At 43.5% G+C, this 18,911-nt stretch overlaps 1 protein-coding gene across 35 annotated transcripts in view; it reads right to left on the reverse strand.

The window, feature by feature from the left end:
- ADGRL3 (adhesion G protein-coupled receptor L3) overlaps positions 1 to 18,911 on the reverse strand; it is a 384,288-nt gene that overhangs the window by 63,426 nt on the left and 301,951 nt on the right. For 30 of the 35 annotated variants that reach the window (XM_071807883.1, XM_071807868.1, XM_071807860.1 and 27 more), the window contains 4 exons: positions 17,961 to 18,266; positions 15,558 to 15,661; positions 7,861 to 8,046; positions 4,314 to 4,352 (listed from right to left, as the gene is read on the reverse strand). In XM_071807883.1, coding sequence (XP_071663984.1) covers positions 4,314 to 4,352; positions 7,861 to 8,046; positions 15,558 to 15,661; positions 17,961 to 18,266 — 635 coding nt within the window. The remainder of the gene's footprint in view (positions 1 to 4,313; positions 4,353 to 7,860; positions 8,047 to 15,557; positions 15,662 to 17,960; positions 18,267 to 18,911) is intronic. The other 5 variants (XM_071807865.1, XM_071807867.1, XM_071807877.1 and 2 more) reach the window with 1 other exon arrangement.

Below are 18,911 nucleotides of genomic sequence, written 5' to 3' on the forward strand. Positions count from 1 at the left end.
TTTCATCTTGTAATTTATTCTTTTAATTCCAAATTAAATTCTGCCTCTTGTCAAAGTGTAAGTAAGCACACTGTAGACAATTTCTTACAGGGAAGCCTAGCCTAAGGCTTTTTACAAAACAATAAGATCATCACAAAACAATTCTAATATTCACTAAAATGAACAAAGACATATCTAGATTGAAATTAGCTAACTGCAATAAGTGGTTAAAAAATCATTAGAATATCTATTGCTCATCTCACTTCTGCCTTTAAAACCAACCCAGAAGCACCAACTTATATCTAGTACCACATTTCAGCTGGGGCTACAGGAACTGCACCGACTCAGAAACGATCTGAATTCAGGGATGCTGAGAACCCACTGCAGTGAGAATAAAGCCACTGACCTTTATTAAAACTAGGCCATCTCCAAAATGCTTAACTGTGGAATTAATGTTCTTGCACTAGGTATGCAAGGTTTGCAACCTTGGCCCTGAAGTACCAATAATCTCCTAATGGGAGCACACAAAAAAATACGAGATCTGAGAAATAAAAGAATGTTACAAATTACAGGTTACGGTTTTGCTTTGCTTAGTATCCAATGAAGAATATTTTAAGGTCAGAAGGCATCTGTAGGACTGAAATAAAAGGAATTGATTGGGAAGAAGGAAATAACATATGATCTGTTTCACCTAATGAGATCTTCCCTGCAGAATAAGCTGAGAACCACATTTATGAATCATCTGTATTTCCTGCCCTGCTGTTCGGGATTTGAGACTATATGAGCAACCACTAGAATAATTACACGTGGGAAGTGAGCAAAGCTGTCGCTAGAAAGAAAAAGGGCTTGCAAACAAGAAATGCTTTTTAGAGAGCATTCACAGCCTTCAAGGGAACTTCATGAGACATCCTTTCCCCCATCGGCCCAAGACTAAGCACATAGCAACACAGAAAATGTGATTTTTTTTCAGTATTGCTATATTACATGTGGATGCATTACCATAGGTGCAGCTCAGTTGTAGGTAGAGAAATATTTCTACGAAGAATTTGGAGTCTGGTGACAAAGCCAAGGCTGCCACTTTGATCCTCCTCTCCCCTAACAACAGGCTCACCGCTGCAGAAACAAGCCGGGTAGTGATTTCTGGTTTTGCTCTTGCTGACACAAACCAAGTGTGGGCTTCTCAAGCTGTGAAGTATATTAAATTCAATGAGTTTTAACAGAGGGGTTACTGAACCCCAGAACCGCACTGCAAGTCATGCTTCTTTCAGCTGTCCTTTTAATTATATTAAAGGAAAGTTTGGGGAGCTTTGATGCTGATGGGCAAACATCTTGATCTCTTGAAAAAGCTGTCAAAAGTGCTCCCTGAAGCTATAGTTAATATACGACAATGGATGCACACTGGTAGCCAATTTACTCCTCACAGGCCATGCAGAATAGCATCAGAAATCGAGCAAATTATTATATGACTCTGAAAGTTGTTTGACATGCACTGCAGAGTTCTTTGTCATGCAGCCAATTAAGTGACCAAACACAGAACTCAAAAATCCTCATTAATTTGCCCCTTTCTATATAACTGGGAGTGAGAGCCTTTCTTGTCGCAGGCACAAGGACACAAGTAAACGGCAGCATAATTCAATTTACACTCCCTCTCAGAGCCGCAAGTTTCTTTCGTTTAGTCCTCAAGGGTGTTGGGACCAGCCATGCAAGCAAGAAAGAAGTGGGACAAACAGAATTAATCCACTTTAAATATTACTGGTGAAGTCTCAGACTCTCTGCTGAGAGCTACTAGGTTGGCAAAAAACCCCCACAACAGGTCTCATTCTACTCAGCTCTAAACTTAATGCCTTTAATCCTCTGAGGAAAGCCTTTCATTTTTCACTTAGTACAGCAATTCTAACAGCCCACATTCCAAGTGTGAAGCATTCAAAAAACTTTCAGAACCAGAAAGACAGTATCAACTGCAACCACCCCCTACTGTCTACTACCTGGAACCAGCTTCATTAGTGGCTCCGAGGACATCTGTACGCAGAAACTCTGGTGATCTTCACACACCTCCATAATCCTTACCATTTATTGTTCAGACAAACCCAGAATCACAAAACAGAGCATACTGATTTACAGGGGAGCCTGAAGGATGACAGAATCATTTTGGTTTTAAGAGACCCTCAGGATTATTGAGTCCAACCATCAACCCAGCCCTGGCACTAACCCATGTCCCTAAGAACCTCATCTCCACATCTGTTCAACCCCTCCAGAGATAGTGACTCCACCACTGCCCTGGGCAGCCTGTTCCAATGCCTGACAACCCTTTCTGGGAAGAAATTGTTCCCAAGATCCAATCTAAACCTCTCCTTAGCCAATGGAGCATCTTTCCCAAGCCACTCACTCCATCCATCTCAGACATCCACCTTGCTCAGCGCAGTCTAGTTGACTCTTAGCATCAAGAATTGAAGTTTGTGTGGCAGTTTCCTAAATATTGTGAGTGAAAAATACCCCAATGATTGTCTGGTTGTTATACTAACAGGTATTTAGATCACCACCTGTTGGGTTAGTTATTGTTGGATTTTTGAGACAAAAAGGATCATTTACCACATCTGCAACTGAAGGAGCACCATTTGTAAACTCTGTCTCCGGCAAATAGAATCCCTGAGCTTTTAACCCAACGAATATTGTGACATTGCACAAACTAAATCAATATTTGTTTTAATTACAGAATTGCTCAGAGAGATGAAACGATAATCTGATACGGAATTTCCACAGTCGCATCTTTGAATAACTCACAAAATTGCCAGATCTGTTTAAATATTTATTTGTATTATTCATTCATTTTGGGCTAGGGAATGCCCGGTTGAAGGTACATTTCCAGCCCTGTGTGTCAAATTCAGCCACAGATGCTCTTCATGACAATGGGATCATGTCAGCAAGGTTGAAAACTATTTTCTCTACCATTCGTGGTGTACCTTCCAGCGACTTCCCATCTCCCATTGATTTCACAAGGTCCAGGACTTCCACATTTAAGATTTCCTGAAAAATCTCTGCTAAATTGCCCTAGCCAGCCCAGACGTTTCACTGCCTGGTAAAGGACATATCTGTAGTGACATTTAACTGCTATTACAGACAAACTCTCCCTCACAAGATTTTTTTTATGACTTCAGCTACATGATTTTCCAAATGGAAACATACTGTACAAAAATATGTCTAGCCACATTATTTTACTTCCGTATAATACACAAAGCAGAGCTGGAAAAGTTCAATTATGTCATCTCATTCATTCTTCAAGCCCTCCATTATGGGAGTGTCCTCTTCAATGTATTTATCAGCTTTGTCCATGTTTATACTAAACAGCTCAGGCAATGAGCTTTCATCGTTTTTTACCTACTAAAGAGGTCAGCACATGATTAATGTTTCAATAAACCAGTTGCCTTTCCAAGTGAAAGGGAAGAAGCCCTTGAAATTAAGGGTAAACTGAATGCCCTAGAAATCTAAACTGTCTAATCCCACACATGAAACAAAATACCCGTTCACAAAATAAAGCCAATACCCACTATAGGCAGTTGGATTTTGCAGGAAAATTCAGGTATAGACAGCCCCCCATTTTTACACCCCTGTACATTATACATACACGTATAAAAAACAACCAATCACCCATAAGTACAACATCAAAGTCAGTAAGCATGAGACAGAAATTAGCAGGTAAAACTTCCATATTCCTTAAAGCAGCATTAACTCACCCATCGCAGACAAACAGCTTTATATCTAAGTCACAGGAGCAAATGCTCTAAGGCAAGGTGACAGGATAAACAACATAACCTGAGGCCTCGTGCTTGAAAAGCCTACAAACAGGTCTTCCTGAAGCACTGGGGCTTGACTTTGTTCACGTAAAACACAATATAAGCCTATTTCCTTGTGAAATTTGTTTCTAAATTTGCAAGTGTAAGAGGTGAAGACAAAAAAAAAAAGGCAGGCAGGAATTATATGAGTGACATGCCATAAGTGAAACCCAGGTGGTTTGGAGACACCTTCACGAGCAGGAGGTTTGCGTTCTTGTTTTGCATGTGTCCAGACTGTCCTGCTGAGCCCGATGGGTCTCGTCAGATATTTCCTGCAGTTTTTCCCATTTTCTGGTTTAGAGATTTTACCTGAAATTTTTGTCAAGTCCACAAGCAACCAGGCAGGTGGGAGGAGATGAAGAATGAAACTATTATCCTGTAACCTTAACCTTAGAACCTGCTGCCACAAAGATGGGAATAATCAGATTATTCATAGAGACAAGACCCACTTCACAATCATTCAGTCAAACAACTGGACATGTTTATTAAAAACACAAGAAATACCTGGACATAGGCCCTGCAAGAGCGCTCCCTTTTCTGAAGCTGAGTCCATAAAGACAGCAGATTAAAGACGGAATAGAAAAAACAAGTTAGTGACAGAACAAGGAAAAAAAAGAATTGAAGAAAAAACGCCTTATGCTAAAAATCTCATTTATCTTTTTTACCAGCTCCTGCAAACCAACCAAAGCAAAGGCAGCATGCGAGTTAGGTAGAAGGCTCCAGAAAGATGAGTTAGACCTTTTTCAGTGAAATAAAGCACAGACTGGCAACTTTGCAAGAGCGGCTGTTAGATGGGAGTAGGCGCAGAAGTGGAGATGTTCACAAGACAGCATTTTCCTTATGGCTTGGAGATAACACATGGTATTCCACCTCAAACAAGGCTTGAAAGGACAGGGCTGATGCTTATTTACCTAAGAGGAACGTGAACTCTGCAGTCAGACAGCACGGTGTGCCAGAACCAAGCTTTGGATGAACGAGATTAATTCCAGGGAGCAAGGAGCAGGATGGCATTGTGATATCGGATGAAGTTGCAGGGACCTGTCCCAATACACCCACTGGGGTCTTTGGCTCAAGGCAAAACCTACAGTGCTCCAGTTCCACTGCTGTGAGCTTGCTTAAAGCCAGGTTTAGCACATGGCGAGAGTGATAACACATCGCACCGCAGGGGAGAGCATTGCCCGGGGCTCCTGATAGCGTAAAGGGCTGCTGAGGAGGACATAACCATGAATTCATCTCCCCTATGGATTAAACTGCTTCTTCAGGAATGAATTTTCCAGGCCTCTCTGATACCGAGTTGTGTTTTCCTTTGTGATTCCTGGGCCTAAACGCTTTATATGCTGAATAATTTTTCCACATAGGATCTCACCTTTTCCGTAGGAGCCATATTTTTCACCGTGCTTGGATATGCACTCGCGTGCCTCCTGCCTGATATTCATGCGATGAAATTCTAGCAGGCACCAATTTACCTCCCCAGGATTTTGCAGGCTGTCTGCATCGCTGCAAATGAAAACTTGCAAAAACCTGGCTGCTGGCTTTGCCGGGTTTGTTTTTGCTGATGTGCCTGGGTTGGAAATGGCACATCAATGAAAATTCGGGGTAACTTGTGCTCCCAACTCACAGCACTGCAATCCCATCAGCACAGCTAATTTTGTCCCCAAGAGTTTTGAGGCTCTGAAATAAACAAAATACACCCGGGTATTGCAGAATGCCTAATTTCAATATCTAATTCATCAATTTGTAACAGTAGAAATCTTCCTCTGGGTAAACTTGTCCAGTGCGAAGACTTAAGAGAAACAAACGGAGATCAAAGAAAGCCTTGCTGAAAATTACAGAGCTATCCACTCGAGGGTCTCGTCAGTCTGCAATACAACAATTATTACCTTAATTAAACCTGATCCAATGGAAAGCATAAAGCTTTTGTGACAGGAAAGTGGCACCTGACAGATGATGGCTTTTAAAAATTCCGATCATGCCAGTTTATTTCAATTCATTGTGCATCAGCTTGTTAAAAAAAAAGTACAAAACAGCACAGGTGATTACTGTCCGATCCCCAGATTGCTTTAATGATTAAAAGAATATTTAATGGCTAGTGCTTACTTCATTCTTTCTTTCTGACTAAACAAACTCTGAAAATGATTTTTTTTTTTTAAAACTCTTGATCGGTGAAGGGGAAAATGGAGCAGTAACTCTGCTGCTTTTTGTTTGCGCAATACTACTTCCAAGCTGAATTCACGCCTTCTTCAACGAACACAGAGCGGTCGCTCTTCTAAAGAATTAAGTGGGGAATGAGAGCAAGCAAATTACCAGGCCTGTCATTTGGATCACTGACTCGCATCGCTGTTTTGCAGGACTCCACGCAGTCCGGAATTTTAATGTGGAGTGGAACTGATTTGTAGGAGGACCTGCTTGTGCAAAGCTGGTGGCACAGGGGGAGGAAAAACCTGCTTGCGATACAGCCTTATTTCACATCATTGAGATGAATATCAGGACGTGGGATATAAAAAAGATGAAAAATACGTGCTGGCAAAGCTGAAGTGACAAAATGTTGGGTGTGACTAGGGCGTGTTCAGAAAAGCAAGCGTGAAACCCATTAGTAGGTGACATTAATTGCTGGTTTTACCTGACATCATCAGGCATCACCACCATTTCAAACAAAGAACTGTGGCGTGATTATAACAAATAATGTTATGCTGATGTAACAGCTAATATCATTATTATCTATGTTGTTATAAAATAGCTGGAAGCAGCGCTAATTAAAAGCATTGAGATAAACCCAATTCACGGCACATGCAAAGCACATGAGATGCAGTACTCCAATTCCCTGTAATCTTAAACAATCCAGAAGCCCTTTGCATTTAAAACACAGTTAAGTCTACAACAATAACTTACAAGAAAAACACAGCTTCATGTATTTCTCTTCACAAGACAAACAAGAAATTTCAGGCTTAGCTGGGATCATTTATTCCCTCTACAACCTCGGGACCAAGTTCTGTTCTCACTTACAGGGCTGTCAGAGCAGCTGAGAATAAAATTTGGGGTTTTATTTTATCTGGATGGCCAACAGAACCATGTGCTTGTAGCCACAGAGTTCATCTGCTCCTTGATCTGGCGTCCAGACCTGCACAATTCACCATCTGAATCCTATACAAGTCCTAGCCCCTACATTAAGGTGAAATTCAGTGATGAAAGGGGCCTTGGACCAAGGAAAACCTCAACTTTAACTGGATTCTTACAGACTTCACAGCCAGGATTTCCTCCCATGACTGGCAACTTCTTGCACCTTTAGTACGTAGCAATTTCACTTAGTTCTGGAAATGACAAAAGGAACTAATCATTCAAATGGGGGGCACAGAAACCACAGTGTCATCATGCAGAAAGATGCTTCTGGGCTAAGTCACAGATCATCACTAAAAACACCCTCTAATACTAAACCATCCTGAACACCTGAAGCATTCAGCATGCTGGCACATTTTGTGCCTTTGATAATATACCTCCAGTGTAAATAAATGGCTCTGTCTGCTTTTTTTTTTTAATATTCATGCATATAAGCTGCCATTTGACCTTCACATTCAGCATCTTGCAATGTTAGAAGATATTAAAAAAAAAAAAAAATCAATATTCAGACTCTCTCTGTCTCTTGCTGCTTTAAATATTCACATTTTCTGGATCATATTACATGGCATTTCACAGACAGATTCAGCACTGGAAACATTGGGCAAAATTCTGGTCTCAGTCACGCTGGCACAAATCCAAAATAATTGCTGTGGAGTCACTGGAGTTATTCTCATATTGAGCTGTGAGAGCTGAGACCACAATGAAGTACCTGGAGTTCATATCTCAACACATCTACAGGTATACATTTCCCAGAACCAATACTACAGTTGGCATTTACAACTGTTTCTTTTCTCAGCAAAATAAAACACACTGCAAACGAAAAACTGCCAGGTACTCTTGTCTACTAAGAAAGAATCACTGCTCTCAAATGGTAACCATTCAGAAAGACATTTTTAACAGCTCTCCAGGGAGAGCCAAACCCTTCCCAGATTTTTACCTTATTTAAGCTGCGGGCAGCGCTGTCCTTCCCACCTGGCGTTAGGTTTCGGAGCTGCACATCAAGTAAGTTGACCAGCTGCACCATGGCGGACACCGAGTATGTGATATCTCCAGCGTACATGTGGTTTTTCGTGTGCTCTGCAAGCTCCCGGGCAATGTTGGCAGCCATCTCCCCTGACCTCATCTGCAATTGAGAAACCAGGGGAAAAAGTTGTCCCTGGCTGTTGGTATGACATTATTCCAGTCCCTTCCACCCCCACAGCGTTAAATGAGTCAACTGCCCACAAGGAGAGAAGGAGGAGAAGGAGGAGAAGGAGAAGAAGGAGAAGGGAGAAGGGAGAAGGGAGAAGGGAGAAGGGAGAAGGGAGAAGGGAGAAGGGAGAAGGGAGAAGGGAGAAGGGAGAAGGGAGAAGGGAGAAGGGAGAAGGGAGAAGGGAGAAGGGCAGGGAGAAAGGGAAAGGCAAGGAGAAAGGGAAAGGAAGACAATGAGGAAGAAGACTAAGAAGAAGATGACAAAGACGACGAAGAAGACAAAAACGAGAAGACGAAGATGAGAAGACGAAAAGATGAAGAAGATAAAGAAGACAAGAAGACGACGACAAAGAAGATGAAGATGACAAAGATGAAAACGATAAAGAAGAGAAGGAGAAGACAACAACAAAGATGATGAAGAAAAAGAAGGAGAAAAAGACCAAGAAGGAGGAGAAGGAGAAGAGGAGGAAGAAGAAAAAGGAGAAAAAGAAGAAGAAAAGTTCCCAAGAAGGAAACTTTGACAAGGACTTTCATAATTTGATCATGTACAGTGTTTGGATAGGGTTTGCCACCTAGGGTCACCATAGTGGCTTCAACACAACCATTTCTGATCCTCTCCTCGTAGGACACTGCTGGAATTCAGGGGCAGCTGCTTCTCTGGCCATGCTAGAGAGGGCCTCAGCTAGCTTGTCCTGTTTCCTTATCTATGTCACTTGGGAAAAAAACCCATGTAAATAGTCTCTCCTGTCAAGAAAGAGCAGTTTCTGATTCCAGAAGACTATTTCACAGTTCACAGTATCACAGTATCACAGTATGTTTGGGATTGGAAGGGACCTCAAAAGATCATCTAGTCCAATCCCCCTGCTGGAGCAGGAACGCCTAGGTGAGGTCACACAGGAATGTGTCCAGGCGGGTTTTGAATGTTTCCAGGGAAGGAGACTCCACAACCTCCCTGGGTAGCCTGTTCCAGTGCTCTGTTACCCTCACTGAGAAGAAGTTCTTTCTCAAATTTAAGTGGAACCTCTTGTGTTCCAGCTTGATCCCATTGCCCCTTGTCCTATCATTGTTTGCCACTGAGAAGAGCCTGACTCCATCCTCGTGGCACTCACCCTTTATATATTTATAAACATTAATAAGGTCACCCCTCAGTCTCCTCTTCTCCAAACTAAAGAGCCCCAGCTCCCTCAGCCTTTCTTCATAAGGGAGATGCTCCACTCCCTTAATCATCTTTGTTGCCCTACGCTGGACCCTCTCCAGCAGTTCCCTGTCCTTCTTGAATTGAGGGGCCCAGAACTGGACACAATATTCCAGATAGGGTCTCACCAGGGCGGAGTAGAGGGGAAGGAGGACCTCTCTCGATCTACTGACCACCCCCCTTGTAATACACCCAAGGATGCCATTGGCCTTCCTGGCCACAAGGGAACAGTGCTGGCTCATGGTCATCCTGTTGTCCACCAGGACCCCCAGGTCCCTTTCCCCTACACTGCTCTCTAATAGGTCATGCCCCAACCTATACTGGAACCTGGGGTTGTTCCTGCCCAGATGCAGGACTCTACACTTTCCCTTGTTAAATTCCATCAGGTTATCCCCCGCCCAACTCTCCAGCCTGTCCAGGTCCCGCTGGATGGCAGCACAGCCTTCTGGCGTGTCAGCCACTCCTCCCAGCTTAGTGTCATCAGCAAACTTGCTGATGGTACACTCAATTCCCTCGTCTAAATCATTAATGAATATATTGAATAATATTGGCCCCAGTACTGACCCCTGAGGCACTCCACCAGATACTGGCCTCCAACTGGACTCCGCACCATTGACCACCACTCTCTGGCTTCTCTCTTTAAGCCAGTTTGCAACCCACCTCACTACTCTATTGTCTAGACCACACCTCCTCAATTTAGCTGTGAGGATGCTGTGAGGAGATGATTTTTGTTCCCACTCCTGTGCAAAAAAAAAAAGAGTTCCTTGTGAAAGGAACAAAACCAGATGACATAACCCAGACGAACAAGAGAAAAACGTTCACCATTCCCATCATGTGGGTTTAATAATCAGGTGCTAATTTAACACAGCATTTGCACACACTAGACGTGCTCCTTACCATACCACTTCTGTAATGAGGCTGGTGATTCTCAGCACATAAAAGCACATTAACTTCGGAGCAAAAGGCTTAAGGTTTCAAGCAGAGGTCTGCTGGAGGGGAAAACCAAGCAGGTTGTTTGCCTGAACCTCCTATTAGAAGACTTCTATTGTCTAGTTGAGTCATAAGTCTCATGAATCACCTGTAGTGAAAATCACTGTGTAATTATTTGAATTATTTGGGAAATTCTCTTTCCCCTGTGTTTTCTTCCCCTTTCTTGCTCTCCTTTGCTCTCTCCACCTGGTATTCCCTTCCTCTCCTGAGCCACAGGGACTGGGGACAGGGCAGCTGGTCCCACCTCCTTTTTTTTTTTTTCGTTATATACTGCTCTGTGACCTGGAACACAGATCTACAGGGAATTTGCCAGGGATAAGGAGAAGTTACACAGGACGACATCTAAATGAAGCTCCCACTTCTCTGGAAGGCTCAATGACCAAATCTGCAGGGCTCCTCATATGAAATTTACAATTGTTTTATCTACCAACAGTTAGAAATCAGATATTTCTCTTGTTCTCTCAATTTCTGGTGCTTATTATAAAAGCGAGATCCCAGGGAAAGATTGCAGGCTGAGCTTCTACCTCTCTGTTAATCAATTAGCTGAGTTATAAATGAATAACTTACTTCCATCAATTTGATAGCAACAGCCCATCTGATTTAATGAAATCTAACTCAAGATGCTCATGCTCATCTTCAGAGAATTAAACCATATGATGATGTAGATAAGATAAATATAGGAGATAATGTGTTGTTCTTCCCATTAGAGCAATGATAATATATATGCAAAGACGGAATTATTTTTTCCTTGTTATACTCGAGGCTAATGCCACAGAAACCAGATCCTGCTCGCCTGAGCAGATGAAGAAAATCACATGTTAGCATGGAGCCTGAATTTTCACCTCTTCCCTTGGCCTCTAGAACTTTACAGAACGACTGCATCAAATCCCTTTACATTAAAAAAAAAAAAAAAAAATTAAAAAAAAAAATATATATCTTTTCCAAATTTTCCTGCAGTTCATTGCTAGAGCTCAACATGTACCATGATACAGGGTGTTTCTGTCAGCCTTCCAGGAAAACTGCAGGGATGCAAGAAGTTTTTTAGAAAGATGTTAGAAAACAAAAAATGTTGCCCAACAACTGATGGGTACATTTTCTCTTGGCCCACACACCAATGAAAACTGATTTACTTGTAAATCTGAGCAATTCTAGTGCAACCAAACACACACCCCAAAATAGACAATGATTGAAGAAACACCCAGGAAAAGGCACATTAAAGCTCAAAACCTATGAACTCCCAGGACATAAAAAAATTCACCCAAATTCATCTCACACACCCAAATTTCCTGAAAAGGCAGGGACGTGCTATTTTCTTGGGATGCCGTGTCTGGTCGATGAAGCTACTTTCTAAACCTCTTCACCCAGAAAATGCACCTCCAAGTCACTACAACAGCGTTGATGTGCATTTTCCATCCTGCCTGTGTGCATAACGCCAGGGGATTCCAAAATGATGGCCATATGACATGTTAATGGTTATTTTACCAATTCTTTTGAGCATTTTCTGCTGGACTTGAAGTGTCTCCTATCCTGTCCCACCAAATCCAACTTCCGCTATTGGTCCCAAATGCTGGCTGAATATTCCAGACCTCAGATATATGTCTGGACTCTTAGAAAAACAGGACTGAACTATTTATTTTTTTTTAAATTCTACATAATTCTGCTCACCACTGCCCAAGAAGACGCACTACTAACTTATTCCCTTTTACAAAGCACCTCTCTATGGCTTCCTCTTATTATTGCTGTGGGGAAGATGAGCTCCTCATGAGGTATTTCTCCCAAAATCGATAATATTCTTGAGCTCAAACACTGACATAGTCACAAAGGAACAATCCCTGGAAATTCCTCAAGGGTCAGGCAGTCACTGAGAGGCAAGGAAGAAGTCACGGAAAAAATGTGCAAGTAATGGAGCTTGTAGCCGGAAGGCTCAAGTACAATAAAGGGAATTAAAAATAATACATGTCTTTTTGACTTGAGACTAAATTTTTTTAATTTTCCATTTTGATTATTAAAAAAACTAATTTAAAATTCAAAACGTGTTCTGGGATAGAAAAATACATTCTGTTCAAACTAAATCCGATTTCTGGTGGTTTTAGGTGATTTTTGCTAAAATGACGATCCTCCTGTAGCATCGCTTGCTGTTCCAGCTCTACCTTCCTGCGAGGGAACAGACTGTGGAAGAGGGCAGCGGAATAAAAATGAGAGAAATGGTAGAAAAGAAGGATTTATGGAAGAAAATTAAAAAGAAAGAAGAAAGAGGCTGGGAAGGGGACACACACGTGGAAACACCAGTGGCTGTAAAGGCAAAAATATTTTCCTGCAGCCTGAGCTTGACTGATAAAAAAAGGATGGTAGGAAAGACTGAAGCAGCATTTTTAAAACCAGTGACATACAGATGGACAAGTCAGCTGGAAAGGCCATGGAGGTGATGCCATTTTTTGAAATGATGATATCTAAACAATGTAAACTGCATTTAAGGTCTGTTTAATAATCCACCGACCATAGCACCTGCTGCATCCAGTACATGATGGTGTCATCGGGACAAGATGATGTGGTGAGGTCCTTCACAAATCCCACCTCTCTGCCATACACATCCCAGCAGATTTACGAGAACTGGAGAAGGTACTTTGAATCCCAAGGTTTATCTTCTCTTTGTGACTATGTCATCTTGGGGAGGACATATTGGATGGGACAGACTTTTTAGCGTGGCCTGTTGCAATAGGACAAGGGGTGATGGTTTTAAACTAAAGGAGGGGAGATTCTGGCTGGACAGGAAGAAATTTGTGACTCTGAGAGTGGTGAGACATTGGCCCAGGTTGCCCAGAGAAGTGGTGGTTGCCCCATCCCTGAAGACATCCCAGGCCAGGCTGGACGGGGCTCTTATCAACCTGATCTGGGCAAAGATGTCCCTGCTCATGCCAGGGGGTTGGACTGGATGAGCTTGGAAGGGCCCTTCAACTCAAACTATTCTGTGATTCTATAATAGGAACAGGGGTGGCTTTAGATTTACAGGTTTGAGGCTTCTCATGTGTTCCGGAGGGACACAATGCTTTCTGTTCTGCTCCAAAAAAAAGGCGTCTTCTCCATCACGGGTGAGAACCTGAGCGCAGCGGTGCCTTCTCCTCCCAGGAACGACCCACAACTGAAAAGCTATTTTCAGGCAAGTCACACACTGTGCAAAGGCTGGTAACGATGAAAGAAAGAGGTAAAACAAACAGGTTGAGGGGGAATGTACAACCTCACGATCTGGATGATGCGATGTATCCAAAGCTGACCTTTTTGCTTCCTTTTACTGCTTGACTCCAGAGATAACTCAGGTAGCAGTGCATAATTCAATCGTGCTGGCAAGTTTATTCTACTGCTATGTTACGAGGGCATGGTAGGCACCAACAATAAAGTTAAAGTAAATGTCAAGAGGCCAACGAATTGCTGAAGCGGACATTTGTTCTCATCTTCCATCAAGCACAATAACTCTAAGGGAAGCTAATAGAGGGTTGTAAAACCCACATCCCATGATGCAAGCAGGCAAACAACCCACGTGTGGTCTGAGCACAGCAGGAGAAAGAAAAGAAGTGAGCAAATAATCCCTACTTCACTCTAGAGAGATGAAAACAAGCACAGCATTTCCCTCCCATCCTCATTGGCTTGACAAAATCCCTGCAGGGTACACATCACCCTTCTTCCCACTCAGGAATCAAAAGCAGAAATCAAAAGATATTTAGCAGATCCCCCTAGTCTTTCCACTGACTGGTAGAAGGTTCCCAAAGCTGAACAGAACTAAATTTCTCCAGAAAAATAATAATAATTAAAAAAATCCAGTCCCAATTGTGATCTCCTGAGCATTTGTGAAAACCTGGCTCTTCAATTTTAGCCTGCTTTGAAAGCACCTAACAAATTAAATGAGGCTCATTTGTTACGTAAATGCTTGCTGGGGCTTCAAACAAAATAAATCTAACCTTGATGGAGATTTCATCAGTACAGGCTATTATTTCCTCGGCTAATGGCTAATGGCCTAGCCATCTTCACCAAGCAGTGAGAGGTCTCCCAGCTGCCTGGGTGAATTATGGCTGGAGTAAGTAATATTAACCCCTCCAGCATAAGTACGTGGGTCATAAAACAAGAGCTACACAGCTGCTAATGGCAGCAAAGGCAGATTTTATTAATCAGCTAGCCGCAGCAGATGGCAGGAGACCTGCCCACCTTCCCGTGCAGGACAGAGGGACTGTGAGCTTTGTCGTGTCACAGCAGCCCCACGTTAATTATATTTTCCTCTGCCTTTGGAGAGAGATGGTGATAAATAAAGATGGAGCGGGATAGTGGTGATCAGCGATGTACATACGAGCAATTTGCAGGTTGTTGAGCCTTGGTTAAGACAGGAGACAGGGAAGAGAAGGAGAAAGAGTCTCAGCTGTAGGGTCACCCCATCCTGTTCACTGGTGAGCAGCAGGAGAGCTGGCCCACAACACCAGGACTCAAATCCAGCTAAAGTGTTGGATAAATCCCCACAAATTGCTGTAATAAGGATTCAGCCCACAGGCTCTGTGGCGTAAACATGCATCTGGTCTCTGTAATTAAATCAGCTGAAAGCATCACTGGGTATTAATAACAAAAACATTCAACATATTGCTACCAAATAAGCTCCGCTTGTCTTCAACTTCTACTGTCACATGTTAACGCACTTTTAACACTGATAGATGATGAAGTCCTACAAAACATTCATCAAGAGACTTGAGGGTCAAAAGATGTGCATTACTGCGGCATTGTTTGCTATTCCATCAGTCCTTCTATGATCTGGGCAGAAGTTAAGAACAGAAAGCCAGAAACGCAATGTAAACATTCCATACTGAGCCTGTCTTTCTTTGGTAAAGAATCTCAACTTAGCGGTTTATCCTCTGCTTGCCTGGCCTGAGAAAATCCTTGGGGATACATGAAAGGGAAACTTTCCTTTTGCTATGAATCACTATTTTCCATATGTCCATGCACCTCTTCCTCCTTTTCTTGCTGAAAACAAGACCTGTTGTTCACTCTAGTTTAATTCCACTCGCCAGTCCTTCTCCTTTGTCTTTCCCTCACCCTCTTTGCCTTAATTTCCATCAGAATTTACAGTCTCACCTTCTCCTTGCAATTCCCGGCTCTTATGCACAGCTCATGCTTTATGTGTGACTGTGGGTCACTTTGGGTCCCCTGATGTGAAAACCACAGGGGAGTGGAGGAAGGTCAGTGCACAGACTTGGCATGGTCAATGTGTAGAAAGGTTTTACCTTCTGAGTGATGTGGTTGATCCAGGGAGAAGAGCAATTGCTGAGATCAGGTCCTTGGGGCTCCCAGATACCATCTGGCGCAAGACACCGGAAAGTTGCCACACCTGGAAGAGGAAAGTCATTGCATTCAGTGTTATCGGACGTATTTTGCCCCTGGGACTCCATCTCACAGGCTAAATTTCACAATGACAGACACCTCACACAAAGCCTGGGAACTTATTAGTGCTCAGAACCTCAGCAAGGCACTTCCACATCATCCCAGTGTTCCAATCTCCCGCCACCTTCTTGTTTAGGAGCATTAAGACATAAAAGACCTGTGAGGTGCAGACCCTGCGGCTCAACTTCCTCGCTGCTTTATGAAGATTTTACTGCTCCAAGTAATCATTAATTGACCATTTAGTTGGAAACATGAAAAAGTTTCAACATGACAGACACCAAGATGTAAATTCCCGACCATCAAGAGTTTTTTTGGGCAAGGCCAGCCCAGATCCCAGCTACAAAAGACAGCAAAGTGCCTCAGGCTTTTACAAAGAGAAATGCATCTGAAATGGTGCAGCTAAAGATCTTTAAAAAAGCAAGAAAGTTGGGTAGATTAAAGACTCGGCATTCTGTAAAGTGCTCTGCCCTGCAGAGCCAGACTTTGCAGCAGAGAAGTGAGTTATAGGCCAGGCCTGACGGCAGCGCCGATTAAACTCAGGGGGTTTGCTTGTTCCTTCAAAAGGAGCTGGAAGAGGCCCACTGCTAATATACCACAGCTTTTAACAAATCACACGAATCACTCACATTAGAGATGGAAAAGGCTTATTGCCATCCCCTGTCCACAACATTTTTTTTCTTTCCTTAGCTATTTTCATTCAGCCCTTAGCTCTTGCGCTTCGAAAAGGGCTCCCTGCCTCCAGCCTTCATTTCCCCTTTTTATCTTTTCTTCCCGTTTTCACAGCTTCAGTTCAGACCATCCTTTCCCCTCTCTGGAACCAAATGACACTTTTTGCACTCATTTTACCAAGCAGGGTTTGGAAAGACAGCAAAAATGCTCTCTACCTATTTTCACCACTGCTGTCTTTCCATGCCCCTTGTATTTTAATGTATATTTTATCAGTCTGACCTCACCAAATTCAAGAGAGTCATTCATATACACGAGTGCGAATGGCTCTCCAGGGCAATGTAGTGGAGAATTAATCGAGTCTCCTCTGCAAGCCAGATCCCTCCAGCCCTTATTTTCAGGCAATTTCCTCTCCCTTCTGATTTCTTCTTGGCAAGTTGCTTCTCAGGGCTGGACAACAAGACTATCTTGAAAAATAAATACTTGTGGAAAACTCTGTTTGTTAAAATACAGCAAACTAAACCATATGCCAAACCCCATTATTTATTCTATCATGTTTTAATTTGGACAGTAAATTTCCAAAAGCAACCTTTCGGAAGGTAACAACTAGTGGGGGAAGAGGAGAAGGAGCAAAATCCAATAAATAATAAACCACTCTGAAAGATTTGGCTTTGTTTCCCCCTATTCCCTACCTCCCCCGCTTTCCCTGCTGATTGCACTGTCTGCAGTCTGAAAAAATCACTCAGGCTGGTTCAGGAGTGCGATCTGGGAATATCTGTGCTGGGAAATGCTGGCCATGGACTTTGAAATGCAAACGGCATTGCGCGGAGCTTCATCAATATCTAACTTCTGTTGATTTTCTTTTTGCTCCAAACAGGCAAAGCCTCAGTCATCAACACATCAGACCATGAGCCCAGAGGCGGCAAAACCAGGGAAAATGGGTACACTGCACATCACCACTTAGGGAGGTAGAAGCTCTTACAATGTGTCAAGCTCAACCCCACAAGCTAATAAAGCTTGTGCCCTCCTTTGGTCAGAGCTCAGGACGCCAAAAATCCTGCATGACGTGCTCTGAAGCTCTGGCCCTGGCTAACTCCACCGATGGATGCCCTGATGCCACAGGGGCCCATGCGCAATCTGGCTGCATGCTTGCAATGTGGCCCATGGGCAAACAGATACACCTCACAGTGGCTGAGGGACCTGGCGCTGTTTAGCCTGGAGAAAAGGAGGTTGAGGGGAGACCTCCTCCCTCTCTACAACTACGTGAAAGGAGACTGTAGCATGGAGGCTGCTGGTCTCCCGATTAACAAGCGAGAGGATGAAAGGAAACGGTGTCAAGTTGTGCCAGGGGAAGTTTAGATTGGATATTGGGAACAATTTATTCCTCAAAAGGGTTGTCAGGCATTGGAACAGGCTGCCCAGGGCAGTGGTAGAGTCACCATCCCTGAAGGGGTTGAATAGATGTGAAGATGAGGTTCTTAGGGACATGGTTTAGTGCCAAACTTGTGTTAATGGTTGGACTCGATGACCTTGAGGGTCTCTTCCGACCAAAATGATTCTATGATCCTCCCCCAACTCACCTATGGAGCCCATGGGACACGGCTGCTTCGCCACTTGGCCCTGCCGGGTCCGAGACCACAGAATCTCCCGGGTTTCCACGGAGTCGCAGCTCTCCGCACCGGTCGGCGGTACCTGGGATGAGGCGGACAGGAGGTGTGTGGTCACTTCCTCGGGGATGTCAGCCATGGGGGATGGTGTGCTGGTGCTCCTGTTCCTCCTGCCCGAAGCTGAGGTGGTGGTGGGACGGCCGGTGCTGCTGGTGGTCGCCCGTGGCGTGGTGCTGCTGGGGGTGCTCCCCGGGGCCAATGCCCCCGATGTCAATACTCCTGAAATAAAGGCACAAAGAGCTGGTTAGAGAGAAGAAAGGGAAAAAGGATTCAAGTGTAAGAGGGTGAGGATGGAGTTACGGCCAATACAAGGCTGGTTGCACAGCCACCTCACTGGGAGAAGCTGGAGCAGGCAGTGAGAGAAGCACCCAGGGGAGTCATGGTCGCTGGAGCACAAAGGCTTTTCCAAAAGCACTAGCATCTGATGAAAATACAGCAGCAGTTTATGTCCTCCCCATTTTTCTTCCTGTCATTTTGGTGTAAAGAAATCTTATTTTCCATTTTTTAGGGAACACCCAGCACAAAAGTGCTTTTCATTTTTTAGTCTTGCTGAAGACCAGCTGGTTTGAAGAGAAAAACTTTTTCCATAGTGTAATTAAAAAAACCACATCACAAATCCATCCCCAAGAGAGGTATGAACCCAGGGCTATTCTCCAGAGCAAGCCCCACCAGCCCGTCCGAATCCTCCAAGAGCTTCAACCTCAACAGGCTCTTTCTTTTAAAACCTGTGATGGGCAGCTGAGCAGCAAGAGGTGAGGAACCCTGTTTAGAAACGTGTTGTCCCATCCTACATCCTGCAATAGCTGCACGAAGTACTGCATTGGGTGACTATTGACAGAAGTTCACCTTCTTTTGGGTTGTATT

The sequence above is a fragment of the Patagioenas fasciata genome, chromosome 4 (assembly GCF_037038585.1).
Source record: "Patagioenas fasciata isolate bPatFas1 chromosome 4, bPatFas1.hap1, whole genome shotgun sequence".
NCBI classification, from domain to species: domain Eukaryota; kingdom Metazoa; phylum Chordata; class Aves; order Columbiformes; family Columbidae; genus Patagioenas; species Patagioenas fasciata.